This window comes from Oncorhynchus keta, chromosome 10 (genome assembly GCF_023373465.1).
Source record: "Oncorhynchus keta strain PuntledgeMale-10-30-2019 chromosome 10, Oket_V2, whole genome shotgun sequence".
NCBI classification, from domain to species: Eukaryota; Metazoa; Chordata; class Actinopteri; order Salmoniformes; family Salmonidae; genus Oncorhynchus; species Oncorhynchus keta.
Window position 1 is genome coordinate 34160961 of NC_068430.1, and position 17028 is coordinate 34177988.

The following is a 17028-nucleotide window of genomic DNA, read 5'->3' on the forward strand; positions in this document are numbered from 1 at the left end:
CTGAGTATTACTGAATTACAATTTTTGTAAGATTCTCTAACACAGAGCAACGTACTGTATAAAAAAAAAACAGTTCGATTGGTTTCTCCTTCGGCAGCTTGTCTCATCCTAGCCTACTATTATATCGCAATAGGTATGTCACTGTGACGACTGAACAGACTGATACCAAACTCAAGATTTGTTGGGGTAAAAAATGTATAGCCAGGTTGTATAGTCAGTTTATTTTAACCCATTTACCATCACAGATATGTCATTATCTGCAGACTATTCTGTAAAACAAGAAATACAAATGATATATGCCATTCCCAATACATGTTAATCTTTCCTCGCTGTATTCCGGAGTTGTGAATCCTGAACGAACAGAGTAAAGTTTGCAATATCCCTGCTGCGGCTTGTATAAAATAACAGGCTTTCTGTAGTTATTTCACTTCAAGATAATTCCCTCACCTGTAAATAGTGGTACATACCAAGTCACTCATTAATGATCACATTCTGCAGCCCATGCTGTGCCCGACAACACTGTACACCCACAGCGTATATATTGACTTATCCCTCTATCATAAATAAGGTAAGTGTTCACCAGAAATGCGACACTCTAAAAGCAATCAGAAACCATAAAAATTATGATTCATGTGGTACAGTCTGAAATGGCCTAAAATGAAACCGACTGGACCCAGGACTTGGATCTCACTCAGTCACTCATCTTCTCCAGCTCTTTGGAGTAGCGCCTTAAAATGTGTCCCTCCATACCATCCTGGGGTTGGATGCTGGTTGATAATGTCTCAAGTCACGTCTAATAGAAGAATTCTTAACTCTGTCAGACACAAGTATTGTACCACGTAATATAAAGTCACATTCTCACATAAATGTATAATACAATGCTTTTGGGCTTTTCTACCTAGTAAGCAGACACGCAATGTCTCAGTTTTTAGTTGTTTTTGCTCAACCAGACCTTTTATCCAGTGTCAAATATGGTATTTGGACAAAAACATTGAGATTATTATTAAAAGGCAGAGAAGAGAGGAAGAAGTGCAAACGTTTCATTACCTTTTCAAAACACTAAATGAGCGTCTTTTTTTAAAGCTACAGTTGTGTGAAGGCATTGTAATTATAAAAATGGGATTCACATTTTTTCCTTGTCGCAAATCAGTCATTTCACAACAGTGCAAACAAAGAAAATCTTACTAGATCTCTCAATGTAATATATATATATACACACACACACACACACATATTTCCCACATAGAAAAATTGTATTATGCTATACCTGATGGGCGCAGATGGTCCACGCAACATTTCTAATGTTACAGCTGCAGGGTGAAAGTAGCCTATATTTGTAGACTATGGAATGTACTATGTAACCAAGTTATGGTCTAATGTGCATCCTCAGAGTTTGGTTAAATATGGATGTTGTCTTGGAGTTGTGGGTAAGTGCTTCCACAGTAGCAAGTCATATAGTTTGGTTAGACATTGTATTGTTGTGAGTGTGGTCATTCACAGGGCTGCAGAGGGGCAGTGAAGGGGAGTCCGGGTAGAGCCCCCTCAAGGAAGGTTGTGTCGTCAGACAGTAAGTCAACGTAATCATACATATTGGGGTCACTGAGGAACTCCTGGAGGGTGGGATTCAGGTCCTCATCAGGAACTCCCATGGCAACAGAGAACATGGGGTCAGGACTCGGGGGCAGCTCTGGGGGAAGAGGGTCCCCCATTAGGCCCGAGGGAGGGAAGGTGGAGGTCTCTGTTGTAAGAAGTAATTTAAAATCAGTTATTTATTCTAGTTACAATATAGACTCAACGGTTTCATTTGGAAAACAGCATTCTGCACCTCACTGAGGAAGCAGACATGTATTAGGTGAAAAACATATAATTATTAGTGATACAAAACAGCCAGTTGTGGTTAGTTAAAACATACAGTCCACAGACATTAAGATGCATCTTGAGCATATGGTAGTCCCTCCAGGATTTCAGTTTTTTTTGTGGTATTTGCAGGGAAAAATGCTTGAGTTTGCTGTGGCAATTCTGACATTTTGCATAGCAATATGCAATAGCCTTTTTTTTGTGCGAAAACGCATACAAAAAAAACCCATGTTAACGTGTGGCTTGATTGAATTATATGAGGTAAATGTGCACGGATTGGTTGAAATTGCAAGCCCTCTGTGCTGCGGTGATGGTCAGTTTTATGCAACAATATTGTGATGATTTGACTGGTTTTATGCTGAAATATTGCAGTGATTGGTCAAATTTGTAAGCACTCAATAATAGGCAGGGAATTGTAGATTTTTCAAAATAAATTGCAATTGCAGAATCCTGGAGGGACTGGTATGGTGAACTGAGGAAGAGAAAGGGTGTAAACAGAGTGTGTAAAACACCTACCCTGCTCACTAGCTAACATTCTCTACAGAGAATCGCACATGCAGGCATATGCAGAACAATGAGACAATTGGGGGGGGGGGTTAAGGAAAACAGTAAACCAAAAGAAACCAAGCTGATTGAGGTGCCCTCCCTCCTATGGTTTTAGCAGTCAGTAGGGAGACTTAAGGACCCCTACTTTGAATTGATCGGCTAAAGACAAAGAAACTTAAGGAGGGCAGATAAAGCTCAAAAGCATGCGATTGTGTTTAGGAGCAGATTGCTGACTTCTGATGAGAAAAAGGGTCAGACGACACTTAAAGGGATTTGGTTGATTGGTGGTTTACTGGGAGGCTTGGCGACTCACCGAAGGCCTCTCCACCCAGACCATATCTTGGGGTCATTGGCCCTGAGCCTTCGTTTTCCACAGTGTCAGAATACATAGGTGACTTAGCCTCCAGTGTGTTCCTACAGTAACCAATGATAAATAGCCATTACACAAAACCAGTTCCTGAGGTGACCAATGAGAGACTGGGATTACACTACAATTTTGATGGAGCCAGAGTATTTTCATATGAGCTTTCATTTACAAAATGGCCTCTATTTCAGAAAGCACAGGTGGAGTGGGGGGGTAAGGGAGGCTCATGTAGGGATTTTCAGGTGGATTGTAAGTCACATGTTAAGGCTGGATAAATGAAATGTTAAAAAGACTAACTCAAAAATACTCACTCTTTAGATACGAAAACCAACTTAGTTTTGATGTACTCAAGGTATTGACTATCCGCTGAAAAGACAAAGGTAAATTATTTAGATTAATAGCAATCAACTCAACTTGCAAAAAGGATGTCAAATTCTTCATAAACAAACTATAAAACACATCCAGAATCCAAACTTTCATTGCACCACAAGATCCTTCTGGTGTAGTCACCTCCACTCTTCTCTGTGTAGTACTTCCCGAAGGCCTCCACTTTGGGCGTGTCAGGGTAGAGGAAGAGGAGCGGGTTTTCCGGGACGTTCTCCTCCTCCAGGATCTGGAAGTTTCTGATGATCTCATGAAAGGGGATCTGGCCAAGGTCCACTTTGGTGAAAGGCTGCACCGATCGCACATCAGGCTCACCTGGAGAGGGAGGACAATGACAAAGATAATAGATTAGATAAAGGTAGTAGAGAATGTGTGGAAAAGGGGCAGGGAGGGCAATATAGGGGGACAGATAGGAGGAGAAATTCACCCTCATTGGAAGCACTAACGTCAATCAATTCATCGGATGCTACAATATAAAAAGGAGTCACTGTGTGTAGTACAAGACATCCTTAATGTGATGTAGAAATCTTGCAAAAATAATTTCCCAGCTTCTTGGTAAGTCTCTGTCCCATGCCATATGATCCTGCCGTCTCACCGGTGGGGGAGTAGTCCACCCAGGAAAAGGTGATGCCTCCATCTCTGATGCTCTCACTGAATCGCAGGAGGAATGTACCCCTCCGTTTCTTCTTCAGGAGGGTCTTCTCTTTGCCTTTGCTCACAAAACCCATGATAGAACTGCAGAGTAAAAACACATAGAGAAAACAAACCAGACCTTTAATAAGTTGATATTAATCAAAGGACATCCATAAACAATTTCTCAAATAATGATTTTGCGAAATAACGGGCCAGCCTATCTCAGAGCCTCAAACTATAATGGGACATTTTTTCTCCTCAGACATACCCATCTTTCCACAGGTTCTCTAAGTGATTCTTCACCATAAAAAGGATACCATCGAACCACACCCAAAAAGTGAAGTTGGTGTTAGGAACATTTTCCTGCAACACAAGGATAATTGAGGTTGGCACAGCTTAGGCTGACATTAGTATTTCCACTGTCAGCATCATGCAGAGAGCTAACAAGTGACAAGATAATCACCTTGCTGAACTTAGTCCATGAGATGTTGCAGGCGTCGTAACTTTGCTGCTTTCCTGATGGGGCAGAAAACAATAATTTGCCAAACCTACTTCACTGACATCTCTAGACCTGAAAGTCATGTAGCACTGTAAACATACCAGACAATGAACACTATACCCAGGATTGAGATGGGTAGTAGACGTACCAAAGAGTTTGTGTGCGATCATGTCCAGCTGGTTAGATTCCAGACCCCGCGTGGTGGAAGAGAGCAACTGCCAGCTCAACATCTCCCCTAGTTGGGGCCACGTAGCCGCGGGACAGTTGGCAAAGAACAGAAGGTTCTGCAGAAACACATTCTTAACAATTATTAAAACACACAAATATAAATGTATTAAAAAATATATAGATTTTTTAAAGAGTTGGCTAAGTAGTAAGACATCTGATCAAAAGCTGGGGGACCTGTATTGGTGACCTCTCACCTTTGGCTCGAGGCAGAGCATATTGAACCAGAGGATGGAAGCCCAGGCACTCTGCTGCTGGCTGGAGTTGGAGATGATGACCACAGGGAGAGAGGATGTCTGGGGTGGGATGCAGTGGACAAAGGAACATTCATTCGTGTGACCGACTACTGCAGCATGGACCTTATTACATTTAGATAGTTTTTAGCAGACAATCATCCAGGGAAAACAATGCAAGTTAGACCAGACCACCCTTACTGTGTCACAACATATGGGGCTGATAGCTAATGAGGGCACAGGGAATGACAGGAAGACACACCTCTAAGGAGACTGACATGTCGTGCAGAAGGAACTCTGTGTTAAAGTTGATGATGTGCAGCTCCTCTGTGACGCTGAGAGAGAGCTGTTGGCACAGAGAGGTTCACCACCAACACATCCAGGATCAAACACACCTGCTGCTCAACTCTACTACAGCATGGCTGAAGTAGAGTTGTTCCTAATGCTTTGAGTATTAAAGTGGATACATGTTGAAACATGATGTAAACTCACGTCATGGATCCCCTTGCCCCCTCCTCCAGATTTCTGCTCCTTCAGTGTCTGCAAATACCAATTAAATCTGTTTTGGTTAGTCCATCTCTGCTATAAGCAATTGTGATGACAAAATTGCATAATCCATCAGCTAATTGATATCATAATTGATTCATCAAAATCTTTTAAATTGACTCAGTTACATGATGTTGCCATGAGCAACACTGCAGATGTTACAGATGAAAGTGATGCACTGACAGTGTATCTGTGCAGGTGCGCTTTGATAGCTACAACGTGATAGCTGAGGAACCGTAAACACTGGAGAAGTACAGCCTAGCGCTTCAATGCTCTTATTTGTTGCGGAAATTGCCCCAATATTACGGTTCACCTTGTGCATCACTGACTCTACCTTTATGCAAGTCAACTGCATACAGTTTCATGGTTAATTTCCACTCAGAGTTGTGTAACTGACTACCAATATATCTCTCTCCACCAACAAAGGCCGGTCTGTCCTACTAACTCACCAGATGTCTGAAGTCTGCCACCATGCCTCCACTCATACTCTCAGCCATGTTCAGGGCCTTACTGTTGGTCCCCAGGACATTGAACCGACGGTACCTACAGGCCAAGAGAATGTAGTGACAGGGTGAATGTATAAAAGTGGTTTACATGAATTTGTTGAGACACATTAAGATTTCTTTACATTCGTTGTCATGGTTTTACATTTCAAATTTGGCACAACTCTAGTACCGAATGTCACATCTTACCCTTTGACCAAAGGAGCCTCCCTAGAGATGAGAGAAAGGGAGAGGAACATCCACTTCAGTATAATGGCCAATAGGGGTCACTTAATTCACTCATATAATTTTCTGCCAATGTTCTAAAGTCATCTAGCTCATAATGATCAATAAATCTCGTGACTATCTAGATGTCTGGACTAAAGCAACGAGAGCACTACGTAAGGCAGGCATCTAATATGTAAAGAACAACTGATTTGATTTTCCAAAGGTTCCATCTCACCTGTCCATAGACACATTCACTTTCATGGCATGGTTCAGCTCAGGAAATTTGACGAGGAATCTAGAAGAAACACACATTAAATTGTATAAATGGATGTCACATTCACTATGACATTCAATTCAGTGACGGGCTGGTTATTTAACAGCTGTCATAACTAGGAAAGGGTCTGAAGTACTCACCTGGTCTTGACTGAGAACTGGACATTGGTACGCAGGACCAAGGGGACTTTCCCTTGGGGCATAGAGGGCTGAGTCTCCACCACAAAGGCGCTGAAAACACAAAATACCTTCTGTGAACAATAGTAAGAAAAAGGGAGCTGAACAAATCATTAGTGTGCTTGTGTATTATTATTTGCACTGTGAGGATTTACTATGTTAGTGTGTAAACTTTGTTTATCAGAATTGTTTATGAGCCAGTGTGATTGTGTATTGTAAATGGTGTAAAACCTTTTGAGCAGGCTGGTGAGGAGGCTGTCCACCCTCTTCTGCAGCGCTGGTTTCTGCTTCTTCACAGGGTCTTGGTCATAGGTCACCTTCCCCATCAGCTCCTCCAGCTTCTTAAGGAACTTACGCACCTGGAACAGACACTCCGCCTCCGTTGTAAACCTAGAGGGAGGTCAGACGGGCCGAATAGAGGTCATACAGGAGATCACACAGAGGGGTCAGAGGTCAAACACAACAGAATGAACATGGTCTACCGCCGCAGGCTCTTTCTAAGAAAGGCTTCGTAGTCGCTCCTTCAGCAAGCCAGGGCAGATGTACTGAACGCTCAAAAGCGTTACAGCAGAAAGCAGTTAGAGAGGGTTTAGGTCAGGTAGATCTACAGAGGTGAATGGCTGTACTGTACCACTTCTCCAGCTGGTCCAGGCAGGTGCTGTCTGGGGCTCCAATGCAGGCCTTCTGCTGCCTCCTTTGCCACTGCACTAGCTCTTCCCTCACAAGCACACACAGCAGCTCCTCTACACCGTCCAGCAGCACATCCATACCGGACAACATGCTCTACAGCGGAGACGGGAGGAGGAAGGGAAGGGGGAGGAGGGAGAACCAAAGGAAATACATGTTATATGAATAATACACTTCATAATGTCCTAATTTATTATTAGGTGAATGTCTAAGGCGTAAATTGTTTAAGGTGATGTAGACTAGAGGATTGTGGGTGGTACCTTCCTGGAGGTGTCCAGTCTGTTGAGTAGAGCCTGCAGCACCTTCATCTGTGCCGTCTTCTCTGCCTCGTTGATGGTGCCTATGCACAAGAGCCTGAGTTATCGTCAAGTCAACAAATCAACTACAATAGAATGAGGTTACAGATGTCACCCAATAGAACGTCACTTCATAACTCACATCCATGACAAAAGAAAATGGACTCTTCATAGCCATGTGGGCTTTAGGGAAAAATATACAGTATCATATCTGTCTGTATCCTCTGCTGAATCGATTATCACAAATACAAAGGATGAGCTCACCTTCCATGTTATGAGTCTGGTATTTAAAATCAAACTCATCTTGTTGTTCCTCCAGACATTTCACTGTGTGTTCCATGCACTGCATTTACAACATGAACAAAAAAGACAAACTATCAAAACTGTCAATGGTGGTCTGTAAAACAAACCTTATTGGTCCCATACAGATATTTAGCAGATGTTACAAGCAAAATGCTTGTGTTCCTAGCTACAACAGTGCAGTAGTATCTAACAATTCACAACAATAGACACAAATCTAAAAGTAAAAGAATGGAATTTAGAAATATATAAATATTAGATTGAGCAATGTCAGTGTGGCATTGAATAAAATACAGTATATAAATGAGTAAAACAGTTTGTAAACAATACTACCATGAGATTATGTTATCATAATGAAAGGTTTGGCAGCAACATTAGAGGATAGCCCACCCCCCATAGGATGCTCATATCATGGTAGGCATTGCAACCTTTAGACTCACGGAGACGCTCACCTGAACTTTATTCTTAAGGTCTGTCATCTTGCGCTCAATGTTCCGCTGGCTGTCTGTCTCCATGGGGCTCTGCTGGACCTGCAGCAGCTGGACCTGGGAGGAAGAGGATGAAGAAACACAGTACTGATGACCCTAAAGTCTTTCAAATGTGATGTACCCCCTCCTAAGGTTCTGAGAGAGTAGGTATACAGGATAACCCATTCCCGCACCCTATTCTTAAATGTCCTTTTATAATACACTGCCTTTGGAAAGTATTCAGAACCTTTTACTTTTTCTACATTTTGTTACATTTCATTTTAGAATAATGCTGTATTTTTTTTTTTTTAAATCCTCAATCTACAAGCAATACCCCACAAAGACAAAGTGAAAACAGTTTTTTAAAAATGTTTGCAAATTTATACAAAATTAAAAACAGATACATCTTATTTTAGTACTCAAGACTCTTTGCAATGAGACTCGAAACTGAGCTCAGGTGCATCTTGGTTTCCATTGATCATCCTTGAGATGTTTCTACAAGTTGATTGGAGTCCACCTGTGATAAATTAAATTCATTGGACATGATTTGGAAAGGCACACACTTGTCTATGGTCCCACAGTTGACAGTGCATGTCAGAGCAAAAACCAAGCCATGAGGTTGAAGGAATTGTCCATAGAGTTCAGAGACAGGAATATGTCAAGGCACAGATCTGGGGAAGGTTACCAACATTTCTGCAGCATTGACGGTTCCCAAGAACACAGTGGCCTCCATCATTCTTAAAATGGAAGAAGTTTGGAACCACCAAGACTCTTCCTTCAGCTGGCTGCCCGGCCAAACTGAGCAATCGGGGGAGAAGGGCCTTGGTCAAGGAGGTGACCAAGAAAGCGATGGTCAATCTGACAGAGGTCTAGAGTTTCTCTGTGGAGATGAGAAAACCTTCCAGAATGACAATTATCTCTGCAGCACTCCACCAATCAGGCCTTCATGGTAGAGTGGCTGATGGAACATCTGGAGAGACCTGAAAATAGGTGTGCAGCAACACTCCCCATTCAACCTGATAGAGCTTGAGAGTATCTGCAGAGAAGAATGGGAGAAACTTCCCAAATACAAGTGTGCCAAGTTTGTAGCATCATACCCAAGAAGACTCAATGCTGTAATCACTGCCAAAAGGTGCTTCAACAAAGTACTGAGTAAAAGGTCTGAATACTTACATAAATGGGATATATATTTTTCATAAATTAACCAAAAAAATCTAACCCAGTTTTTGCTTAGTTATTTTTTTATTTTTTATTTCACCTTTATTTAACCAGGTAGGCTAGTTGAGAACAAGTTCTCATTTGCAACTGCGACCTGGCCAAGATAAAGCATAGCAGTGTGAGCAGACAACAGAGTTACACATGGAGTAAACAATTAACAAGTCAATAACACAGTAGAAAAAAAAAGGGGAGTCTATATACAATATGTGCAAATGGCATGAGGAGGTAGGCGAATAATTACAATTTTGCAGATTAACACTGGAGTGATAAATGATCAGATGGTCATGTACAGGTAGAGATATTGGTCCTTCTGTGGCACAGTTGGTAGAGCATGGCGCTTGTAACGCCAGGGTAGTGGGTTCGATTCCCGGGACCACCCATACGTAGAATGTATGCACACATGACTGTAAGTCGCTTTGGATAAAAGTGTCTGCTAAATGGCATATATTATATTGGTGTGCAAAAGAGCAGAAAAGTAAATAAATAAAAACAGTATGGGGATGAGGTAGGTGAAAATGGGTGGGCCATTTACCAATAGACTATGTACAGCTGCAGCAATCGGTTAGCTGCTCAGATAGCTGATGTTTGAAGTTGATGAGAGAGATAAAAGTCTCCAGCTTCAGCGATTTTTGCAGTTTGTTCCAGTCACAGGCAGCAGAGTACTGGAATGAAAGGCGGCCAAATGAGGTGTTGGCTTTAGGGATGATCAGTGAGATACACCTGTTGGAGCGCGTGCTACGGATGGGTGTTGCCATCGTGACCAGTGAACTGAGATAAGGCGGAGCTTTACCTAGCATGGACTTGTAGATGACCTGGAGCCAGTGGGTCTGGCGACGAATATGTAGCGAGGGCCAGCCGACTAGAGCATACAAGTCGCAGTGGTGGGTGGTATAAGGTGCTTTAGTGACAAAACGGATGGCACTGTGATAGACTGCATCCAGTTTGCTAAGTAGAGTGTTGGAAGCCATTTTGTAGATGACGTCGCCGAAGTCGAGGATCGGTAGGATAGTCAGTTTTACTAGGGTAAGCTTGGCGGCGTGAGTGAAGGAGGCTTTGTTGCGGAATAGAAAGCAGACTCTTGATTTGATTTCCGATTGGAGATGTTTGACATGAGTCGAAGGAGAGTTTGCAGTCTAGCCAGACACCTAGGTACTTATAGATGTCCACATATTCAAGGTCGGAACCATCCAGGGTGGTGATGCTAGTCGGGCATGCGGGTGCAGGCAGCGATCGGTTGAAAAGCATGCATTTGGTTTTACTAGCGTTTAAGAGCAGTTGGAGGCCACGGAAGGAGTGTTGTATGGCATTGAAGCTAGTTTGGAGGTGAGATAGTGTCCAATGACGGGCCGAAAGTATATAGAATGGTGTCGTCTGCGTAGAGGTGGATCAGGGAATCGCCCGCGTAGAGGTGGATCAGGGAATCGCCCGCAGCAAGAGCAACATCATTGATATATACAGAGAAAAGAGTCGGCCCGAGAATTGAACCCTGTGGCACCCCCATAGAGACTGCCAGAGGACCGGACAGCATGCCCTCCGATTTGACACACTGAACTCTTGTCTGCAAAGTAATTGGTGAACCAGGCAAGGCAGTCATCCGAAAATCCGAGGCTACTGAGTCTGCCGATAAGAATATGGTGATTGACAGAGTCGAAAGCCTTGGCAAGGTCGATGAAGACGGCTGCACAGTACTGTCTTTTATCGATGGCGTTTATGATATCGTTTAGTACCTTGAGTGTGGCTGAGGTGCACCCGTGACCGGCACGGAAACCAGATTGCACAGCGGAGAAGGTACGGTGGGATTCGAGATGGTCAGTAACCTGTTGACTTGGCTTTCGAAGACCTTAGATAGGCAGGGCAGGATGGATATAGGTCTGCAACAGTTTGGGTCTAGAGTGTCTCCCCCTTTGAAAAGGGGGATTACCGCGGACGATGTGAAAGAGAGGTTGAACAGGCTGGTAATAGCGGTTGCGACAATGGCGGCGGATAGTTTCAGAAATAGAGGGTCCAGATTGTCAAGCCCAGCTGATTTGTACGGGTCCAGGTTTTGCAGCTCTTTCAGAACATCTGCTATCTGGATTTGGGTAAAGGAGAACCTGGAGAGGCTTGGGCGAGGAGCTGCGGGGGGGCGGAGCTGTTGGCCGAGGTTGGAGTAGCCAGGCGGAAGGCATGGCCAGCCGTTGAGAAATGCTTATTGAAGTTTTCGATAATCATGGATTTATCGGTGGTGACAGTGTTGCCTAGCCTCAGTGCAGTGGGCAGCTGGGAGAAGGTGCTCTTGTTCTCCATGGACTTCACAGTGTCCCAGAACTTTTTGGAGTTGGAGCTGCAGGATGCAAACTTCTGCCTGAAGAAGCTGGCCTTAGCTTTCCTGACTGACTGCGTGTATTGGTTCCTGACTTCCCTGAACAGTTGCATATCACAGGGACTATTCAATGATATTGCAGTCCGCCACAGGATGTTTTTGTGCTGGTCGAGGGCAGTCAGGTCTGGAGTGAACCAAGGGCTGTATCTGTTCTTAGTTCTGCATTTTTTGAACGGAGCATGCTCAATTAAAGTGGTGAGGAAGTTACTTTTAAAGAATGACCAGGCATCCTCAACTGACGGGATGAGGTCAATGTCCTTCCATGATACCCGGGCCAGGTCGATTAGAAAGGCCTGCTCACAGAAGTGTTTTAGGGAGCGTTTTACAGTGATGAGGGGTGGTCGTTTGACTGCGGCTCCATGGCGGATACAGGCAATGAGGCAGTGATCGCTGAGATCCTGTTTGTAGACAGCGGAGGTGTATTTGGAGGGCCAGTTGGTCAGGATGACGTCTATGAGGGTGCCCTTGTTTACAGAGTTATGGTTGTACCTGGTGGGTTCCTTGATGATTTGTGTGAGATTGAGGGCATCTAGCTTAGATTGTAGGACTGCCGGGGTGTTAAGCATATCCCAGTTTAGGTCACCTAACAGAACAAACTCTGAAGCTAGATGGGGGGCGATCAATTCACAAATGGTGTCCAGGGCACAGCTTGGAGCTGAGGGGGGTCGGTAGCAGGCGGCAACAGTGGGAGACTTATTTCTGGAGAGAGTAATTTTCAAAATTAGTAGTTCGAAACTGTTTGGGTATGGACCTGGAAAGTATGACATTACTTTGCAGGCTAACTCCTCCCCCTTTGGCAGTTCTATCTTGACGGAAGATGTTATAGTTGGGTATGGAAATCTCTGAATTTTTGGTGGCCTTCCTGAGCCAGGATTCAGACATGGCAAGGACATCAGGGTTAGCAGAGTGTGCTAAAGCAGTGAGTAAAACAAACTTAGGGAGGAGGCTTCTGATGTTGACATGCATGAAACCAAGGTTTTTTCGATCACAGAAGTCAACAAATGAGGGTGCCTGGGGACATGCAGGATCTGGGTTTACCTCCACATCACCCGCGGAACAGAGAAGGAGTAGTATGAGGGTGCAGCTAAAGGCTATCAAAACTGGTCGCCTAGAGCGTTGGGGACAGAGAATAAGAGGAGCAGGTTTCTGGGCATGGTAGAATATATTCAGGGCATAATGCGCAGACAGGGGTATGGTGGGGTGCGGGTACAGCGGAGGTAAGCCCAGGCACTGGGTGATGATGAGAGAGGTTGTATCTCTGGACATGCTGGTTGTAATGGGTGAGGTCACCGCATGTGTGGGAGGTGGGACAAAGGAGGTAACAGGGGTATGAAGAGTGGAACTAGGGGCTCCATTGTGAACTAAAACAATGATAACTAACCTGAACAACAGTATACAAGGCATATTGACATTTGAGAGAGACATACAGCGAGGCATACAGTAATCACAGGTGTTGAATTGGGAAAGCTAGCTAAAACAGTAGGTGAGACAACAACAGCTAATCAGCTTGCACAACAAACAGCAGGTAAAATGGCGTTGACAAGGCAACGGGGCCGACAGATAAAACAAACAAGCAGAATGGAGTACCGTGATTAATGGACAGTCCAGCGTGCATCAGCTATGTAGCCAAGAGATCAGTGTCCAGGGGGCAGCGGTGGATGGGCAGGGAAGCTGGACTGGCGAGTGTTATCCAGGTAAAAAAAAAAAACGAACAATGACTAAATAGCTTGTAGCTAGTTAGCATCTGGAGGTTCTTGAGTGTGTTCTAAAAAATTAAAAATAATAGCGATTCCGTATCACATTGGGTGAGGCAGGTTTCCGGAAGGTATAAACAAATAAAAAAAATAAAAAAGAGAGAGAGTAAATATGGGTCTAGTGAGTGTTTGGGACGAGGCGATTCAGACGGTTAGCAGGCCTGTGCTAACAAGCTAACAGTTCGTAGGCCCGGGCTAGACAAGGTAGCAGTTAGCGGACCGGAGCTAGACAAGCTAGCAGTTAGCAGGCCGAATTAGCAAGCTGGGAGATAGCGAGGGCTAGAGAGTTAGCCTTTGGGGGACGTCGCGATGGGGTGAGTCTGTTTATTCCTCTTCATGCAGTGACATCGATAGACCGGTCGTTATTATTATGGGGTATTGTGTGTAGATTGAGGGGGGAAAAAAACAATTTAATCGATTTTAGAATAAGGCTGTAACCTAACAAAATGTGGAAAAGTCAAGGGGTCTGAATACTTTCGGTTCTTAAAGGCTCCGTGTTTGTCTAACCTGCTCATTCAGCTCAGCGTTCTGCAGGATCTCCTTCTCTTTCGCCAGAAACCACTGGATGATGTTGGCCAGATTATAAGGCTCCTCTTGGTACCTCTGGAGGAAGAAAGGGCGTGAAGAGTAGTTTTACTAGAGTAGTTGTACTTCATCAAGACCTTGAAGGGCTGCAAACTCAGTAGCTCTAAGACCCAGTTGACTACTGTTCTAGAAGGTTCTATCTACACTGAACAAAAATATAAAACACAACATGTGAAGTGCTGGGCCCATGTTTCATGAGCCAAAATAAAATATCCTAGAAATGTTCCATACAAACAAACACATACAACTTCTCACAAATTTGTTTTAATCCCTGTTAATGAGTATTTCTCCTTTGCCAAGATAATCCATCCACCTGACAGGTGTGGCATATTAAGAAGCATGATCACTACACAGGTACATCTTGTGCTGGGGACAATAAAAGGCCACTCAAATGTGCGGTTTTGTTAAACAGTGCAATGCCACAGGTGTCTCAAGTTGAGGGAGCGTGCAATTGGCATGCTGACTGCACGAATGTCCACCTGAGCTGTTGCCAGATACTTGAATGTTAATTTCTCTACCATAAGCTGCCTCCAGCATCCATTTAAAGAATTTGGCAGTACGTCCAACCAGCCTCACAAGCGCAGACCACATGTATGGTGTCATGTAGGCAAGCAGTTTGCTGATGTCAACATTGTGAACAGAGTGCCCCATGGTGGCGGTGGGGTTATGGTATGGGCAGGCATAAGCTCCGGACAATGAACACAATTGCATTTTATCGATGGCAATTTGAATGCACAGAGATACCGCGACATTATCCTAAGGGCCATTATCATGCCATTTGTCTGCCACCCTCACCTCATGTTTCAGCATGATAATGCACTACCTATGTGGTAAGAATATGTATACTATATCTGGAAGCTGAAAATGTCCCAGTTTTTCCATTGTCTGCATACTCACCAGACATGTCACCCATTGAGCATGTTTGGGATGCACTGGGGACACATATGACAGCATGTTCCAGTTCCCACCAATATCCAGCAACTTCTAACAGCCATTGAACATTCCACAGGCCACAAACAAAATCCAGATCAACTCTATGCGAAGATGTGTCACAACAAATACTGACTGGTTCTGATCCACACTCCTACCTTTTTTTCAGCTATCTGTATTCCCAGTCATGTGAAATCCATAGATTAGGGCCTAATGAATTTTTCAATTGTCTGATTTCCTTATATGAACTAACCAATATCTTTGAAATGGTTGGTTTATATTTATGTTCAGTATATTTATCATAGACACCCCATAGAGAGCCACACCTGGAAGCTTTGTTTGAAACGGCGTATGTTGTGCTGCAGCAGGAAGGACTCTCCCCCTTGGACGAAGCGGCTGTGCTGGATATCCAGGTTCTCTAATAACACCTGGAACAGCAACATGGCAACATCATGGTCCCGCGCTGCACGATCCCTAAGGACGGAAACACAAGGAAACTGGTTTAGGAACTACATAGAGCTTCATTCACCCCTTTTCCCTGACATTCTTTGGTTTGTTCTACATGGCCATCCCTGTGGTCCTTCAGACATCCCTAAATCAGTGCATAGTCACCCAGACACTTTCATTTTTTTAGTGGCTGAAACAAGAAATAGTGCAGGATGAGTGGACTGCCTCACCAGTCTTGACCCTCTATCCAGTGTGCCAGGTAGTGGCGTACATCCATGGGGAAGGCATCCCCATCATACAGCTCATCCACCTGTGTCAGGTACACAGAGTCCAGCTGCCTCAGCTTCTCCCACTGTGCCATGCCTGGCTGAAGACAACACCACACGCACACGTATGCATATAATCATTAATAACAGCCATACAGACAGAGTACACAATACCAGGTGAAGTTTGTTTACTAAGCTTGCACATCTAGGGACATTATCTTCTTTGCATTGCTGCCAGTGCTCTGACCACAAGACTACATGTAACAGGTATATGGCTGAAACACACTCATGGCCTGAGAGAAAGTACCCTTTGAATACTTGAATTCATATTTTCCTACACCAAGTATAGGCTATGCCTCAAGAATCCGTTTCTGCGGTTGGAAAGTCTGTTTCAAAGTAAAAAGCCACCCACATGACATTCTGGAAATTGTAAACAAAACTATCATTGTTAAAACGTCTAGGTTCTGACTCACTACAGGCAAGAACAAGGCTGATGTGTCCATAATATCCAGAGTTTTGCTATCTATTGGTCACCACAACACAGTTGCACAAACATATCATATAAGAAAGAGCCCGTGTGGAACAGATGCGTCGGTGACTAGCAAGAGTAATGTTACAGTGATGGCCGCCAACATCATGTTCTAACCGGACAGCACCAGTGGGCAGAACCAAAAACAATCCGCATTAAGTGCACTAGCTATTTAAATCAATACTAAGTTCTGACAGGAACACAACATTACTAGAGGGTGAGGACATATCCAACCAACCGCTCAGACGAACTCCACCCAGCCGTTTTTACAATCACATAAATATAATACGTCATAGACAAATTTAACACAACTAACGTCAGCTAGTTAAATTACCATTCTGACTGATTTATGCTCAGCAAATTATATCAAAAATACGTTCATGCTCAGCGGTGTACGTGACATTCAGAAGGCTACGTTTAGTAGATTAGATAATGTTAGCCAGTTGTCACTCACCTTTTACGTTACTGCAGTAAATGTTTCTGATTATCGATGACGCGCTATTCGCAATGTTGTAGGATTGATAGCTGGTACGTTTTTAACATAAATTATTTTTTGGTAATTGTGTAGCTCATAAAACGATAAACAGGGACAAACTTCGCTTCCTATTCATGGGAGCAGACATTTGAAACAAACTGTTCACCTCCCCCCGAATTTCATTAAAAGATCACGCACTTGGTTCGCTAAATGTCCCCTCCCAATTTCTCTTTGACCAACCCCGCAATGCACCATTTTGTTTCTT

At 43.7% G+C, this 17028-nt stretch overlaps 1 protein-coding gene across 3 annotated transcripts; it reads right to left on the bottom strand.

The window, feature by feature from the left end:
* Window positions 1-206: 206 nt before the first annotated feature.
* stat2 (signal transducer and activator of transcription 2) lies at window positions 207-17004 on the bottom strand. 3 transcript variants are annotated; one of them, XM_035777766.2, is made up of 24 exons: window positions 16743-17004; window positions 15724-15856; window positions 15373-15520; window positions 14039-14134; window positions 8183-8275; window positions 7695-7773; window positions 7395-7474; window positions 7079-7230; window positions 6679-6837; window positions 6412-6501; window positions 6233-6292; window positions 5980-6000; window positions 5737-5830; window positions 5234-5281; window positions 5004-5087; window positions 4706-4804; window positions 4432-4567; window positions 4248-4300; window positions 4053-4147; window positions 3747-3886; window positions 3278-3466; window positions 3079-3133; window positions 2717-2817; window positions 207-1738 (listed from the first exon to the last, which is right to left on the bottom strand). In XM_035777766.2, the coding sequence occupies exons 2-24, from the start codon at window positions 15852-15854 to the stop codon at window positions 1491-1493; spliced, it is 2451 nt and encodes an 816-aa protein (XP_035633659.1). In that variant the 5' UTR covers window positions 15855-15856; window positions 16743-17004; the 3' UTR covers window positions 207-1490. The 3 variants fall into 3 exon arrangements, with proteins under 3 accessions (XP_035633659.1, XP_035633658.1, XP_035633660.1); XM_035777765.2 differs by having other exon boundaries at window positions 15724-15860; XM_035777767.2 differs by lacking the exons at window positions 2717-2817; window positions 16743-17004 and having other exon boundaries at window positions 1516-1738; window positions 15724-15860.
* Between the last annotated feature and the right edge of the window lie 24 nt (window positions 17005-17028).

Coding starts and splice junctions, on each gene's coding strand:
- stat2 (XM_035777766.2), bottom strand. CDS start 15,854: ATGGCACAGTGGGAGAAGCTGAGGCAGCTGGACTCTGTGTACCTGACA. Junction 8,276..14,038: donor ACGCTGAGCTGAATGAGCAG/GTTAGACAAACA, acceptor TCTTCCTCCCAG/GTCCAGCTGCTGCAGGTCCA. Junction 6,838..7,078: donor CTGGACCAGCTGGAGAAGTG/GTACAGTACAGC, acceptor ACCTCCCTCTAG/GTTTACAACGGAGGCGGAGT.